This window comes from Tamandua tetradactyla, chromosome 7, assembly GCF_023851605.1.
Source record: "Tamandua tetradactyla isolate mTamTet1 chromosome 7, mTamTet1.pri, whole genome shotgun sequence".
Classification (NCBI taxonomy): Eukaryota; Metazoa; Chordata; class Mammalia; order Pilosa; family Myrmecophagidae; genus Tamandua; species Tamandua tetradactyla.
The window spans coordinates 96025765-96042952 of record NC_135333.1 but is presented as its reverse complement, the minus strand read 5'-3'; the positions used below and the strand labels follow the sequence as shown (position 1 = coordinate 96042952).

General features: G+C 34.5%; 1 protein-coding gene across 9 annotated transcripts in view; it reads right to left on the bottom strand.

The window, feature by feature from the left end:
* Positions 1 to 349: 349 nt before the first annotated feature.
* Positions 350 to 17188, bottom strand: part of DNM1L (dynamin 1 like) — a 79807-nt gene continuing 62968 nt past the window's right edge. The window contains exons 12-20 of one of the 9 annotated variants that reach the window (XM_077170488.1): positions 16376 to 16468; positions 7527 to 7583; positions 6762 to 6839; positions 6424 to 6456; positions 4712 to 4888; positions 4440 to 4549; positions 2964 to 3123; positions 2683 to 2735; positions 350 to 2197 (exon numbers count right to left, since the gene is read on the bottom strand). In XM_077170488.1, coding sequence (XP_077026603.1) covers positions 2170 to 2197; positions 2683 to 2735; positions 2964 to 3123; positions 4440 to 4549; positions 4712 to 4888; positions 6424 to 6456; positions 6762 to 6839; positions 7527 to 7583; positions 16376 to 16468 — 789 coding nt within the window. In that variant the 3' untranslated portion in view covers positions 350 to 2169. Of the gene's footprint in view, positions 2198 to 2420; positions 2736 to 2963; positions 3124 to 4439; positions 4550 to 4711; positions 4889 to 6423; positions 6457 to 6761; positions 6840 to 7526; positions 7584 to 16375; positions 16469 to 17188 lie in introns of those variants that run through there. The other 8 variants (XM_077170484.1, XM_077170486.1, XM_077170489.1 and 5 more) reach the window with 8 other exon arrangements.

Genomic DNA, 17188 nt, shown 5'->3' with positions numbered 1-17188 from the left:
AAGAAGTACAGTTTTGCTTAAAAAGAAAAAAGTTTGATGAAGCCACAGTTGGCATTAGAAATTGCAACAGAGTTTCTTTGCATAGAAAAGAACAAACGTCAGTACTTAACTTTTCCAGAAAGTTCCTAATTCAGTTTTCCATTCCTTGCCTGAATTTTTGCATAATTATATTTATTCACAGATTTATTTTGGTCGATAGATTACTGAAGATGCAATGTTTTAAATTTGGATAATTTCAAATTAGTTTTAAGTTTCAACTTCTGTCCCAAGCAGATTGCCACTTGAGGTAAACTAAAAAGTGACATGACCAAAGCAGTAAAACAGAGGCAAACATACCAAATATCCAGTCATGAGACTATCAAAAGATAAACAGATATTAGAAGTTCTCAGAGCAAACTTTAAAGGATTTGGTATTCTTTAAGACTGAATTCAGCTCTCCAAACATTAGGCAAATTAACTGTCCAGGACTGTTTTCACATGTATAAAATCAAAGTATTTGATTCACTTGATCCTCTTTCCATGAGGATCAAGTGAACATCACATAAAAGGTTCACAACTTCTTATAGAAAACCCTGTTACAGGCAGCAGTGATAGCTTCAGTGTTCAAATTCTAGCCATTTACTATCTGGATTACTTGGAGCAAGTTACTGTGTCCTCATATGCAAAAATGGAGATGTAATAATACACCTCATTGAGTTGTAGGAATTTAATAGGAAAAAACTGCAAAACTTTTGGTGCAGTATATAAGCTGTATTTACATTCCAAAGTAGATTTTATTGCTAAAAAGAAACATAGTTCATCTAAACCTTTCTCTGGGAGTAAACTTAAAACCAATTTAGGAAGTAATCATTTATTGACAAACTTCAATGTCATTTCATCCCAGCAATTTTATTTTCATAGCAACAACATACAAGTTTTCCTTATAAATGTCAGAGATCATCTCTACATTCAGAAGTTCACTATTTTAAGGACCAGCAAAGGAAGTTTAGCTGTTTCTGTAAGTTTCTTGCTTCTGTTTTTTTTTGTACTAGCAAGTGCATTACCACAGCATGGCTTTAAACCTAACATTTTGTAAGATGGAATCTGTTGATATGATGGAGAAAAGTGCATTATAAGATGTTTTCTCCCTCACTAGTTCAATAGCCATGGCATTCCAGAATGGTACTTTGATCTACTATCTGAAGTAAGTAAATTATGGCTATAATTTCAAAACTGATGTTTAATTATGGCAGAGTGATTAAGTATGCTAACATGTATGATTGCATGTATTCATGCAATCAGAAACATGATTGCATGTATTCTGTCAAGATGCTAAGTTACAGATTTTTAAATAGTACCACTGTCATATCAGACCAATTCTAGTTTTTTTTAATGTTTGAGATCAGTGCAGAGTCTGTTTCTTAGTGAATGGGTACCATAAATTTAAGTAAAAGAACATATTCATATTTTACCTGCCAGTAGTCCTTCATTAGTTCTGGTCATAACTTGAAATTTTAGTATCTGCGATATATAATGTATTAAGGTGTTATCTGTTCAAAGAAATGGACCTATATGTTTTAAGGATTTCTACCAAAAACTTAAAATCTATTGCAGATATCAAGAATCACCTGGGGAATTTTATATTCTAAACCTCCATTCCCAACCCCTGAATGCAATTCAGTAGTTGATAAGCCTTTAGTTTTTATGTGTCTATATTTTTGTTTAAATTATAAAGTTTCATCTGTATTTACATACCTCCATTTAATGTATTTTGTGGTACAAAGCAAAAAAAGTAGCTATTACCGACCTTTATAAAGCAGAGAAGATAGAATATTACACTAAATGATCATGGTATTTGGTTTTAAGTCACACCTCAAAGTGAATCTTGGGAATACGGTGTCAGTGCCCAATTTTAAAGATTTATCTTAATATAGTATCTACTACTGTATTTGCAAACCAAAGGGAATTTAGGCCTTCATTGGAACCTCTTTAAATTAAAAGGAACTGGCCATCATAATCAATTTTTTTAATGTAATTCATGCTTCCAGGTTTAATTAAGAGTAAGAGTATGTTTAATGCACTAGGGCAATGAAGAACCAGAAATGGAAGAGCAATGTTAGTTGCACATTTTGCATACCCCATCATTGTTAATGTTATACGTCTTCTGTGTTCAGCTTTCTTACTAACACATCAGAGGTTGCAGAGAAGCTCAAAAAAGCTGTAAATAACAGAGACTATGTGAGTAATTTGCCAACCCACATCTTTCAAAGCCAGATGAGTATATACAGTGCATGCATTATAGTCATAAGAAATATTGGTTTGTTGCTTTCTTCTTGAAGGACTATGGCAGAGGCTTTAACACTACTAATAAAGATTACACAAGTCATCTTACCCACAGGCACACTGCTTGAACTACTAGAACACTAACAGGTCTTTTCAAATTCAAGTGAAACTGTCACAAGACAGACTTAGTGTATATTTGATATATAATGGAAAACTTTACAAACAGCCATTTATTATTTGGATTAAATGTGATTTGTTCTGCAATACAGCATATACTTTTCAGTTTATAGCCAGTCTTTACATGAGCAGATTCATACCACTGCAATACACAGGAGTTCATAAATAAAATTCTACTTAAGTAGGTAGTAACTAGCAAGTTGCAAGTCAACAATGTCTCTCGTATCATGTAATTCTCTTTACCAAAGATGAGTCTCTCGGATTTCAGCAATAATTTGACTGGCTCCTTGTAATGCCTGCATTAAAGGAGATAAAAATTAGAATGGCTTATTAAGATATAATATCAAAGAATCTGTGAATCATGTGGGATAATTCTCTGAGATTACGTATGTTAGGTATATAGTAACCAGTCTCTGCTCTGGAATTTGAATCTAATCAAGTACCAACAAGGAGATAACTAGCTATAATATAAGAACATATATATGCAAGGATCAGAATGCATTTTAGACAATAAATATTTATACCTTCAGCATATCAGCTGCTTCTTTCCTACGCTGTGCCATATCCTCAGATTCAGTCAGAAGATCATCCAATAAGGATGATTTATACAGTTGTCCTACCAACTCACTCTGAAGAGTATCTTTCACATGATTAACCAAAAAATGCATCACTGCCTTTGGCACACTGCAAAAAAAAACCAAAATTTTGGGAAACATTTTTACTCTTAAAAATTTGGTTTTAAATTCTGACCTCATAAAATAATAAAGATAATACATTGTATTACTTCAGACATTTCCTTACTTAATGGCATAACTGCCCTTCAAATTTTCAGTTTATTATAATCAAACATTAAGAAAAGTCACAATTCTTAACCTGTCATTATCATCCCTTATATCACGATAATCTGTTATTATCCCTTTTATCAAAATCCTGGCAAGGGCAAATTCATAATGGCCAAAAAGTGGGGGGAAAACCAAATGTTCATCAACAGGTAAATGAATAAACAAAACAGTACAGTAATACAATGGAATATTTAGTTAAAAAAAGAATGAAGTACTGATACATGCTACAATAGGGATGAACCTTGAAAATGTCATGCTGAGTGAAAGCCAGACACAAAAGGGCCATATATTATTATGATTCCCTTTACAATGTCCAGAATAGAAAAATCTATAAATAGAAAATGTCTTGGAACCACCTGGTGATGTTTGTACAACCCTGTTACCCATCTACAAACTACTAATAGTATACCTCAAAAGCATGAATTTTATGATTTTATGGTGTATGAATTATATCTTTAAAAAAAGAAACTGCACAGGATGGGTGCAATAAGCAAGACAAAAGGGCCTGGAAAATTTTCTTCAGGCCACAGTGTAGAAAACAATTATTTCTACCACACATTATAAGCTAAAATAATTCTGCAGGCAAAATTATCAATTCAACATGAAGTATTAGACTATCTGGCTTTTACTTCTTTCTCTGTGCAATACAATTTCTCTTACTGCTAATAAAATATTACCAGAAGTTTGATATAGAATATTTTCTAATAGAATTACTTTACACAACAAATTTTCTGTTCTCCCTATCTTATTTTTGAAATAGCATCACAGGCAACATGAAGAAGTAGAAACACTAGGCACTGGACTCATGAGAAAACATCCTGAATTGAAAAAAATGAAATCTATTTCCTTATAAAAAACATTTAATATGATACTTTGCAGCATCAAATAATTAAAAAGACAAAGTAGTATAATTGACAAAAACTAATAAAACTAAAAATTGAGAAAAAAGCATCTCATTTCTTAATAGCTTTACTAACTGATATCAAGTCCTAATCATTCCTTATTAACACAATAACTGAGTCTTGCTGCAGTAGTTATTCAGACTACTGGGTAATCCATTTGATTAGGATAAAAATTGAAAATAAATTTATCTTCAATTAAAAAAACAAATGATTCCAACAGTACTTTAGCCTGTAAGTTATATTAAGTAATGCTAACCTGTCTTGAATATTCTTTCTGACAATAAGAAAATATGATTTGATGAGTCGTTCAATAACTTCACAATCTCGCTGTTCACGGGCAGATAGTTTTCGTGCAACAGGAACTGGCTAAATGGGATTAGAGGGAGAGAAAAAAGTAATTTTGTGTCATCTTGAAATGGCAACATTTAGAATTTCAAAAGTTAAAACAGTTTATGAAACTTTAGATTTTTTGATCTTAACTAAGTCTTTTTGTCTTTTTAAATCCTGAACCAAATTCTCATGGCTTACCACATCCAGGAGATTCACAGCATGGCCTTTTTGTGGACTGGCTGGCATAATTGGAATTGGTTTTGATTTTTCTTCAGCTAATAACTCTTCAGCTTTTGAAGTTTTCAACATTCCTCTCCAGTTGCCTGTTGTTGGTTCTTGAATGGCATCTCCGACACCACCACTTCCAGATGCAGCCTGAAAAAAACAGACCAAAACCTATACCAACTGTATCACATCGGACATTAGTGCTATACAGAAGTTCATTTTCTTTGACAGGAGTCAAGGAGAACATATAGTATATACCTATTTGGAGTTTAATCTATTTAGACAAATGACAAATGATGGTGGGTAGTGTATATAATTGGAACCCAGCCAATTTAGATCCTTTTTTTTTTTCTTTCTATTATTATCATTTGCCAGCTTTTCAAAAACTTCCTAGGTACTTTCTTTTTCTGGTTTCTAGGGTATCTGTTAGAATCTTGAAAAATTCTAGAAAATTCTAGAAAAAGTGACTAACGGGATAATGGAAAAAATAGATAATTCGTCAATATTTGAGAGAAGTTTTCTGCTCCTTAGGATATTATATCTAAAATGGGAGATAAAATGACATCTGAAGTTTACAGACAAAAATAAAAAGTTTATGTAAACTTAACAGAGGAGTGTTTACCAGGCAGTTCTTAGAAAAAAAAATTTTTTTTCTATATAATAAACATATATATTTAGTGTGACAACTAAATATGCATACTGAACGTAAGCATAAGAAAGAAGCAATGAAGGATTGTCTGTTAGTACTGGACGGATCACAAAATCTTAGAATAGGAAATGTCCAGAAGTAAAATATTTTTTTAAGTTTTTATACCATTCTGAATCAATATATTGGTTAAAATATGTTTCTAGAATGTTTTTTAGTTAAGGTGAGCTACATCTAAATATAGGCAGTATATCTACATTACATATTAATTTAAAAATAAGTAATCATATTTTTAATGCTTTTGAACTATACACAAATGACATATCAAATGAAATTTTAAGGGAAGACCACATTCAATGTGATGCCATGAATAAAATAAAAGTTGTGCAATAATTTATATGGGATTTTGAGATTTGAGGACAGTGAGCTGAGAAAATATAAGGCATTTATAAAGTTTTATTTGAAGTTCATAACCTTAAATCTGGACAATAAGCAAAGAAAAGAGCTAAATGACAGAAGCACTAGAAATAACAATTTACAGATACGTAATTTTCTAAGAAGCTATCAAAATTCATATGTATATATATATTTACAGTCCTAAATTCACACTCCCCCGTTTTAAATTTGCTTAAGCTGTTGAAGCATCTACTAAGCTATATATTTAGTGTGACAACTGCATACTGAATGTAAGCATAAGAAAGAAGCAATGAATGAATGTCTGTTAGTACTGGACAGATCACAAAACCTTGGAATAGGAAATGTCCAGAAGTAAAATATCCTCTGAAATCTTAATATCTACCAAAATACTAAATTCAAGACTATTGTTGAAGGTAATAGAATATAGTGTTATTAATTAAAACAATGTTAAAACTAGAATTAATGCCATCTTAGGAAAGTTAGTTTAAAGGAACAAAAGAATGTAACACAGACAACAAGAGATAGATGGCACTGTACAAACAGGTTCTTCAATGGTTTTGAAGACAATGTTTCGGTGAGAACCAAAGATACCAACATTTCCATTCTGAAGCAAAAGACTCACATTTTTAGTTTCTCTTCTGCTGTCCTGAATTAACTGTTAAGAGATATGTTAAAACATGCAATTTAACAAGCAAAATTTAAATACCAATGGCTTGAAATTCAAAAAGGATAGGATAATTTCCTCTTTAAACTTCCATATCACAAGCAAAAGCATGTTTACAGTTTATTTTATGAAGTTTCCATTGTTATATAATTTGAAAATTTTCAGAATGAACATTTCAAGAACTTCTATTAAACTAAAATGATCTGACCTTAATACAATATCCCATATTAATATTCTATTTATTGTTTCCAGATGTTTATGTTGCATGCAGGCTTAGATTAATAATCAGAACAGACCTTGCCATCAGCCTCAGCAGAAGCAGCAGGGGAGGGCTCCTGGGAGGCAGGTGCCAAAGCACTTGGAACTTTAGAAGACTAAAGGCAAAAAATGCAGGGAAAAAAATCAAGGATGCCAAAAAAAAAATGCCTTCAGATACATTCAATAAATGTGAATTTTTTTCCCCTCTGTAACAAAATAGTAAAATAACATGAAAAACAAAAGTAACCATGGGAGGTAAAATTAATGTTTATTTTGCCTAATTTCCTATACTGTTGTCACCTTCATTGAAGGCTTTCTTCACGTGAATACCTAAGAAAAATCCTAATCCAAAAACTTCATTTGTATTTCAATTGATAGCTCTGATAAAGAAGGCAAGCTAACAGATTTTTATATACATAAACATTTTAACACGGACAACTATGACAAGTATTACAGGTAACTAAAACTTCAGTTATATGCATTTGTCTCACCTCTCCAAAAACACCCTTCTATTATCAAGTCATTAGTATTTCAACTAATTTCTTTTTTTACAAAGCTAAAGTTACTGTCAATTTTTTTAAAAAGCTTGAAGCTTAAAAACCATCTTTAAGAATTTAACCCATTTATTAAAAATATTATCTTTAAATTACTCAAAGCATATTTAAAATTTGCATACTTTTACTCAATGAAATACTTTCAGTGGGGTATTAGAGGGAGATCAGAAAAAAAAAACAAGTAATATTCTAATGCTCACCAATCCATCCATTGGTATTGGAAATATGCTTAACAAACATTATTTTTACCTTGTCTCGTGATACAGCTGAAGGTAATTCTCTTGCTAGTCTGTTTCTCCTTTGTTCCTATAAAACAAAACCAGTAAAGAAAAGAACAATTACAAGAGCATGGAGATATATGCCAACCAAAAAATATTCAGCTTAACTGAAAAGTGTGCAGTAGTTTACAATTATATCCTCTCTCTCTACTGGGACTCTTGCCATAGTTATAAGTATTTTAAAGCAAATAACTTAACCCAATGCTTCTCAATTTTTTTCTGCCCCAACATGCCTGGGGAATACAATGTCAAGTGACAGTGGCTCCCTATACCAGAGATTTTCAGATGAGGACTAGTGGACATTCCCACGACGTTAAGAAACATTGATATTTAATAAATGTGTTCCTGCATAATGTGGGGTCTAAGCCTTCAGCATGCCAGGTAGCATGAAGTACACAGATCATAGAAAACTTAGGCAGTTTTTAAAAGCCACTCTAATCTGCATACTTTTATAGTTAAGTTCACACAGTCTCCATTATCCAAAACCATTACTTTAAAAAGTATCCTGTAAGAATGTTATATTTTTCTCTACTGTAAACTATCTTAAGGGAATAAATGTAGCACTGAAACTGACAGTTCTTTTGTAACCCATCTAATTAACAGACTGATCAACCGTTCTAATTTGCTAGTAGTAGCAAAGTTACTGTGGTACAGAGCTACAGAAACTGTGTTAAATTCACATCAATATGTACTGAGTACCTGCTAAATGCCAAGAACCATAATAGCTGCAAAATTATGAAGATATACAAGAATATACATGCCTGTCTTTGACAGGCAGCAAAAAATAGAATAGAAAGGCATTTAGGTTAAAGTCAAAACTGCTCCTAAATGGAAAGCATTTCATAAACACTTTCAAACTTGCCAAAATTAATGGATGATGGTGATAGAAGCACAGTATTGTGAATGTAATTAGCAGCACTAAATTATATATTTGAATGTGATTAAAAGGGAAAATTTTAGATTGTGTATGTTACTAGAAACTTTTAAAAGCACTATACAATGGTGAATCCTACTATAAGTGATGGACTATAGTTAATAATACAATTATTATTGTTCTTTCATGAATTGTAACAGTTACCACACTAATGCAAAGTGTTAGTAGGGTGGTATACATGGCAACTGTATTTTAAGCATGATTTTTCTGTAAACCTTCAACTTCTTTGAAGAAGTAACAGTTGCAAGAAAAAAATACATGCAAAAAAAGTAACAAAGCTTTATAGTGATGTTTTATGTATAAGAATTTTTTTTGATAGAAACGACCCATTTTCATTTTTTGCACTGCTAAGTGATCCAGTTAGAAAAAATACAGCAGATAAAAATACACGGATTTTAACAGTCTCCAGAATGTGATAACATATATGTTTAACTGAAGAGGGATACAAAAGGTAAAGCATCTAGAGATCAGGAATTCTTTTTTTTTTTAACATTATTATTATGTTATTTATTTTTACTGCTTAATCTTAACATACAAATATTCCATACATGGTTTACAATCCATGGCTCACAATATCATTACATAGTTGTGCATTCATAACCACGACCATTTTTCTGCATCACTCCAGAAAAAGAAATAACAAAAATGAAAAATTCTTACATACCACATCCCTTACCCCTCCCTCTCACTGACCACTGAGTATTTCCATCTACCCAATTTATTTCAACCTTTGCCCTCCCCCATTACTTATTCATTCTCCATCCATATTTTTTACTCTTCTGTCCATATCCTGGATAAAAAGAGCATCAGACACAAGTTTTTCACAATCACACAGCCACACTGTAAAAGCCGTGTTGTTATACAATTGTCTTCAAGAATCAAGGTTACTGGAACACAGCTCAACAGTTTCAGGTACTTCCCTCTTGCCACTCTAATACACCATAACCCAAGGAGTATCAATATAATGAGTAAGAATAACCTCCAGGGTAACCTCTCAACTCTGTTTGAAATCTCTCAGCCACTGAAACTTTATTTTGCTCATTTCTCTCTTCCCCCTTTTGGTCAAGAAGGCTTTCTCAATCCCTTGAAGCTGGGTCATCCCAGGATTTCTGTCCCATGTTGCCAGGGAGATTTATACCCCTGGGAGTCATGTCCCAAGTGGGGGTGGGGAGGGTGGGAGGACAGTGAGCTCACCTGCCACGTCAGAGACATCTGAGGAGCAAAGGGGGCCCTCTGGGGGTGACTTTAGGCCTAATTTTAAGTAGGCCTAGCCTATCCTTTGCAGGAAAAGGACAAACCCCAAGATGAGGGCTTGGTCTCTTGACTTGGTTGTCTCCTCTGCTTGCAAGAATATGAGAAATTCTCCAAAAGGGGAAGTTGAATTTTTCCTCCTTTCTTCCCAGCCCCCCAAGGGGACTCTGCAAGCAAATACTTCTTTATTCACTATTCGTATCATTCTGGAATTTATTGGGGCATCACACTAACCTGGACAAACCAACAAAATCTCATGCCCAATTCAAAATTCCATGTACTTATGGTGTTCAACTAAACTGACCATACAAGTTAAATTAGGAAATGTACTACCCAAAATATAAATTTTGCACCAAATAAACATCTCTCCTTTTGGTCTCACACAGAAGTTAACATTTTAAAATATGGATGATATCATCCTTTACACTGTATTCTGATTTACTTTAGTCCTTTCCAGATCAGTGCCATTCATATCTCTACTGAAAGTCAGATCCCTTTTTCAACTTTTTAAACAATTCCTGCATGGGATACTGCTGACTTTCATGGCTTCAGAGCTCTAATTCTGAGTCTCAGGTGTCACATAAATACATGAAATTTCTGGGAATGACCAGGTTATAAACAAACAGTTTAGTATCTCAGGATTTAGAAATAACAGTTACAAATTGTGAATATATGTGACTTCTGAAAAAGCTTATAATCTAGGTCCCTTTACAATTGGCCCCAACCTGATAACCCATGCTTTCAACATCAGTTCACCAAGTTTTATATCATAGTCAGTTCATATAAGTGAGGCATGATACTATTTGTCTATTTCTGACACTTCACTCAACATTCAGTACCCAAGGTTCATTCACCTAGTTGCAAGCCTCACAGCTTCATTCTTTCTCGTGGCAGCTCAGGGGTTCCCCCTTCCATTCCTCAGTCATTGTACCCTTAGGTTACCTCCATACATAGTGGACTGCAAACACCCACCAGTGTGCAAATGTACATTCCTGTCCCCACACTCAGTTTCTCCAGGTATGTACTCAGCAATGGGATCTTATGACAAGCCCACCCCTAGCCCTTAGTGGAACCACCACACAACCCTCCAAAGGGCTGCATCTCTGTTTCCCTACCAACAGTGAATAAGTACATCTCTTTCTCTGCATTTTTCTCTAGCACTTATTTCTCTCTTCATTTTTAAACAGTTTGATTCACACATCATACAATCCAACCTAAGTGTATATACATGACTTTGCCACCATAATCTTCCTGAAGATACTTCCTTTTCTTCCACAAAGAATCCATACCCCTTTCTCATGCCCTCCACCTGCTGACATTTAGTTTTGGCATAATGTCTTTGTTGCGTTCAGTAGAAAAAAATAAACAACGTTATTGCTGACTATAGACCCTAGCTTGCATCAACTGTACTTTTTCCCATATACCATCTATTTTAGACATCCTGCATTATTGACTTTCATTTGTTCTCCCTCACATAAAAACACTTTTATTTGTACATTTAATCACCACCATTCACTGTAGGCATTCCTAAATTACACCATCTCAGTCTTTATCCTCTATCTTTCCTTCTGGTTTCATACGTGCCCCCAGCCCTTCTCCCTCTTATCATACTCACATTCAGCTTCATTCAGTACTTATATTATTGTGCTACAATCAGAGAGTATCGTGCTATCCATTTCTGAACTTTTACAGTCAGTCCTATTGCACAATCAGTGTTCCTTGAGCACCAATTGCCCAATCTCTACTATTTCTATATCCTGATACCCTGTATTCTTTTTTTTTTTTTAAATTTTTTTATTAATCAAAAAAAGAAAAGAAATTAACACAACATTTAGAAATCATTCCATTCTACAAATGCACTCAGTAATTCTTAGTATCATCACATAGATGTATGATCATCATTTCTTAGTACATTTGCATCGATTTAGGAAAAGAACTAGCAAAACAGCAGAAAAAGATATAGAATGTTAATATAGAGAAGAGAATTAAAATAATAATACTAATAATATATATATATATAAAAAAGAAAAAGAAAAAAAACAAAAACAAAAGATACAAACACACAAACAAACAAACAAAAAACCATATTTCAGGTGCAGCTTCATTCAGTGTTCCAACCTAGTTACATTACACTTAGGTATTATCGTGCTGTCCATTTTTGAGTTTTTGTATCTAGTCCTGTTGCACAGTCTGTATCCCTTCAGCTCCAATTACCCATTATCTTACCCTATTTCTAACTCCTGCTGGTCTCTGTTACCAATGATATATTCCAAGCTGATTCTCGAATGTCGGTTCACATCAGTGGGACCATACAGTATTTGTCCTTTAGTTTTGGGCTAGACTCACTCAGCATAATGTTCTCTAGGTCCATCCATGTTATTACATGCTTCATAAGTTTAGTCTGTCTTAAAGCTGCATAATATTCCATCGTGGTATACGCCACAGTTTGTTTAGCCACTCGTCTGTTGATGAACATTTTGACTGTTTCCATCTCTTTGCAATTGTAGATAATGCTGCTATAAACACTGGTGTGCAAATGTCCATCTGTGTCTTTGCCCTTAAGTCCCTTGAGTAGATACCTAGCAGTGGTATTGCTGGGTCGTAATCCATTCTGCCATTCTATGTCTTTTGATTGGGAAATTCAGTCCATTAACTTTTAGTATTATTACTGTTTGGATAATATTTTCCTCTACCATTTTGGCTTTTGTATTATATATATCATATCTGATTTTCCTTCTTTCTACACTTTATTCCATACCTCTCTCTTCTGTCTTTTCGTATCTGACTCTAGTGCTCCCTTTAGTATTTCTTGCAGAGCTGGTCTCTTGGTCACAAATTCTCTCAGTGACTTTTTGTCTATAAATGTTTTAATTTCTCCTTCATTTTTGAAGGACAATTTTGCTGGATATAGGAGTCTTGGTTGGCAGTTTTTCTCTTATAGTAATTTAAATATATCATCCCACTGTCTTCTAGCTTCCATGGTTTCTGCTGAGAAATCTACACATAGTCTTATTGGGTTTCCCTTGTATGTGACAGATTGTTTTTCTCTTGCTGCTTTCAAGATCCTCTCTTTCTCTTTGACCTCTGACATTCTAACTAGTAAGTGTCTTGGAGAATGCCTATTTGGGTCTATTCTCTTTGGGGTGCGCTGCACTTCTTGGATCTGCAAATTTAGGTCTTTCATAAGAGTTGGGAAATTTTCAGTGATAATTTCTTCCATTAGTTTTTCTCCTCCTTTTCCCTTCTCTTCTCCTTCTGGGACACCCACAACACGTATATTTGTGCACTTCATATTGTCATTCAGTTCCCTGATCCCCTGCTCAAGTTTTTCCATTCTTTTCCCTATAGTTTCTGTTTCTTTTTGGAATTCAGATGTTCCATCCTCCAGTTCACTAATTGTAGCTTCTGTCTCTTTAGATCTACCATTGTAGGTATCCATTGTTTTTTCCATTTTTTCTTCTTTGTCCTTCACTCCCATAAGTTCTGTGATTTGTTTTTTCAGATTTTCTATTTCTTCTTTTTGTTCAGCCCATGTCTTCTTCATGTCCTCCCTCAATTTATTGATTTGGTTTTTGAAGAGTTTTTCCATTTCTGTTCGTATATTCAGCATTAGTTGTCTCAGCTCCTGTATCTCATTTGAACTATTGGTTTGTTCCTTTGACTGGGCCATATCTTCAATTTTCCGAGCGTCATCCATTATTTTCTGCTGGTGTCTGGGCATTTGATCAGATTTCCCTGGGTGTGGGACCCAGCTGGTTGAAAGCTTTTTCTGTGAAATCTCTGGGCTCTGTTTTTCTTTTCCTGCCCAGTAGGTGGCGCTCGTGGCGCTCGTCTGTCTGCATAGCAGTCGGCTGGGAAACAGCGCGTGGAGGCGGGGGTCGCTGGCCGCTGCGACTTGGGAGAGTGCCGGTCCTAATTGCCCAGCTGGCCCGAAACGCCAAGCGTGATGGGAGGGCCCCGCTATCCAACGTTCCCAGTCAGACCGGGGAGCCACGTGCGTGGAGGGGAGCCCAGTCGCCAGCCGCCCCGGCCGGGAAAACGCGCGCCCCTTGGGTATCTCACCGCAGCAGATTCTCCCTGCCCGTTCAGCTGTTCCAGAATGGGGTACGCTGTCTTTTTGGTCTCTGTCGTGACTCCGGGAGCTGTTTCGTATTGTTTCTGTTTCTTTAGTTGCTTTTCTGGAGGAGGAACTAAGACCCGCGCGTCTTACTAAGCCGCCATCTTCTCCGGAAGTCCGATACCCTGTATTCTTAATGACAATTCTCTCATTAACTTCAGTTCACTCATTAATGTTAGTTCATATCAGTGAGACCATACGGTATTTATCCTTTTATTTCTGGCTAATTTTACTGAGCATAATGTCCTCAAGATTCATCCATGTTGTTACATGCTTCTTGACTTTATTCTGTCTTATAGCTGTACAATATTTCATCATATGTATATACCATAGCTTGTTTAGCCACTCATCCACTGATGGACATTTGAGCTGTTTCCATCTCTTGACAATCATAAATAATGCTACTATAAACACTGGTGTGCAAATGTCCATTTATGTCCTTCCCTCAGGTCCTCTGAATATATACCTAGTGATGGGATTGCTGGATCATATAGCAATTTTATATTTAGCTTCCTCAGGAACCACCAAAATGCCTTCCAGAGCACTTGTACCATTTTACATTCCCACCAACAGTGGATAAGTGTGCCTCTTTCTCTACATCTTCTCCAGCACTTGTTTTTGTTTTTTTGTTAGTGGCCATTCTAGTGGGTGTCCAGTGATATCTCATTGTGGTTTTGATTTGCATTTCCCTAACAGTAGTGAAGTTGAGCATCTTTTTATGTGCCTTTTAACCAATTTGTATTTCTTTTTCTGAGAAGTGTGTGATCATGTCTTCTGCCCATTTTTAAATTGAATTGTAGTAAGTCTTTTTGTTGTTAAGTTGAAGAAGCTCTTTATATATTCTGGATACTAAACCCTTATCTGATATGTGGGTTCTAAATGTTATCTTCCATTGTGTAGGCTACCTTTTTACTTTCTTAAACAAGTTTTTTGATGTACAGAAGTGTTTCATTTTGAGGAGATCCCATTTATCTAGTTCTTTCTTCAATGCTTGTGCTTTGGGTGTAAGGTCTAGGAAACTGCCTTCCATTACAAGTTTTATAAGCTATGTCCCTACATTTTCTTCTAAAAGTTTTATTGTCTTAGCTCTAATGTTTAGGTCTTTGATCCATTTTGAGTTAATTTTTATATAACGTGTAAGATATGGATCCTCTTTCATTTTTCTACATATGGATATCCAGTTCTTCAAGCACCATTTATTGAAGAAGGTGCTCTGTCCCAGGTAGGTTGGCTTGACCACCTTATCAAAGATCAATTGTCTATAGATGAAAGGGTCTATATCTGAACACTGTTCTATTCCACTGGTCAGTATAGCTATCTTTATGCCAGTAACATGCTGTTTTGACCACTGTAGCTTCATAATATGCTTTAAAGTCAGGTAGTGTAAGACCTCCCATTTCATTTTTCTTTCTCGAGATATTTTTAGGTATTTGGGGCACCATTCCCTTCCAAATAAATTTGGTTACTGTTTTTTCTATTCTGCAAAAGTTGTTGGGATTTTAATTGGTATTGCACTGAATCTGAAAATTGGAGACCAGGAATTCTTACCCTAGTCTGTTACCAATCAGGTGTGACCTTATCTGGTTCTGAAGCCAGAAATCTGGCCTACTTGCTTTGTTAACTGGACAGCTTACCAGTTCTTTCTAAACCTTAGTTTCTTAATTGCTTAACAACATGATCTGCCTTATAGGGTTGTTGTAAAGATTAAATGAGAATTCCACATAAAAGTCTTTGTTAAGTGTTTAAAAAAATTTAGAAAGAGGAATTTATTTGTAGAAAAATACTGATGTGAAATCATATCATAAAGGTCTTGTCAATATGATAAAAACTGTTCCAGACACAAGTTTTCTCCAAGGTTGGATTCAATGTTATAATAACTAAATCTTACCCTAAAGTAGTATCTATGTGCCAATTTTAAAAATAACTTGCCTCATCCACCCTCTGGAGTGTTTTAGAAAGTGACTTAGTACTGTGTACAATTTGGAATTTTTTCTGATAATAGGAGATATCAGTTATGGAGCTAAATAAGCATAGAAATTGTTTAGTTAAAGAAAAGGTACTTCTTTCCCATAACAGTGCCAATCAAAACAAGCACTAAAGTAACAACTATTATTATCTGAGGGCCTCAGGTTCCTCACCTGTATAACTAAGGGGTTGAGGATGACAAACCCAGGTCCCTTCAAGTTCCCAAATTCCACGTTTACAATTTTTTCTCTACCTACACATAGAAGAGGAGTTTTGATATAGAAGGGGCCTCTGCCATCTTACTGGATTGTGGAATATATAGAGTATGAATTCCAAGAGCCTCTCTGACTTTCAGTTTCAAAAATGCAGAAAAATTTGAGAATTAAATTTAAGAAAATAATGTTAACAGCCTGCAGCATACTTCATGGCATATAACAAGACACTAATACATACATGTTTTAAAGTTATATTTATCCCATGCTAACTAAGTTTTATATAAGTGAGTTACAATAGATTTTCTGTCTTTGAAAAAGACAATTTTAATTGTATTTACCTCTATATTATTGTTCATTAACCCACAAGCATCAGCGAAGTCTGGATGTTTTGTGTTGATATAAGCCAATTCAATTGCCACTAAGTTATGGACCTAGAAAAAATAAAATTAGGCTATCCATGCAAAAACATTTCATCCTAATTTTGCTCTAAGAAACATATAAAACTTATGCTATAAAGAAGCACAGGAAATTTATGCCTATATAAGTACTCAATAATTATACCACAACTGATAAATCATCTGGTAAGTAACAATTTGCTCTAGCTTTTAAATTATACATTTCAGCATCTCAGATTGCATTTCTAAGGGGGGAAAATTACAACAATTAAAATAGGGCAGCTAGAGTCATTTCACTATCAGATAAAAAAATCTACCTGACACAAATTTCAATTCCAAGGCTTTGGTGCAACTTTGCTATTAAAACTTCACATTATTCACTACTCCATGTCAAAGTTTTAGTTTGGTTTCAACAGTAAGAAAACAGTTCATAACCAGATCTAAATTAAAGATATTGAAACCTTATTTAGGTAAATGACACATTTAAAGACCTGAGATAGTGACTGATTAGGCTTAATTATGAGATAACTAGTTGAAATATATCTGATTCAATATGCTAATGGACAGTAATCAAAAAGGAATGTTGAGATCAATTTTGCCAACACTCCACAGAATTTGTAAGGTTTACACAACAGATTAAACTAATTCCTTTACTGTATCCTCTGCACTGTCCTAATAAAGCTCAGATATTATAAGAGCACTAAAAGATCAAGAACCAGGTGAAAAGGATCTATTCAAATGGAATTCCAATGATTC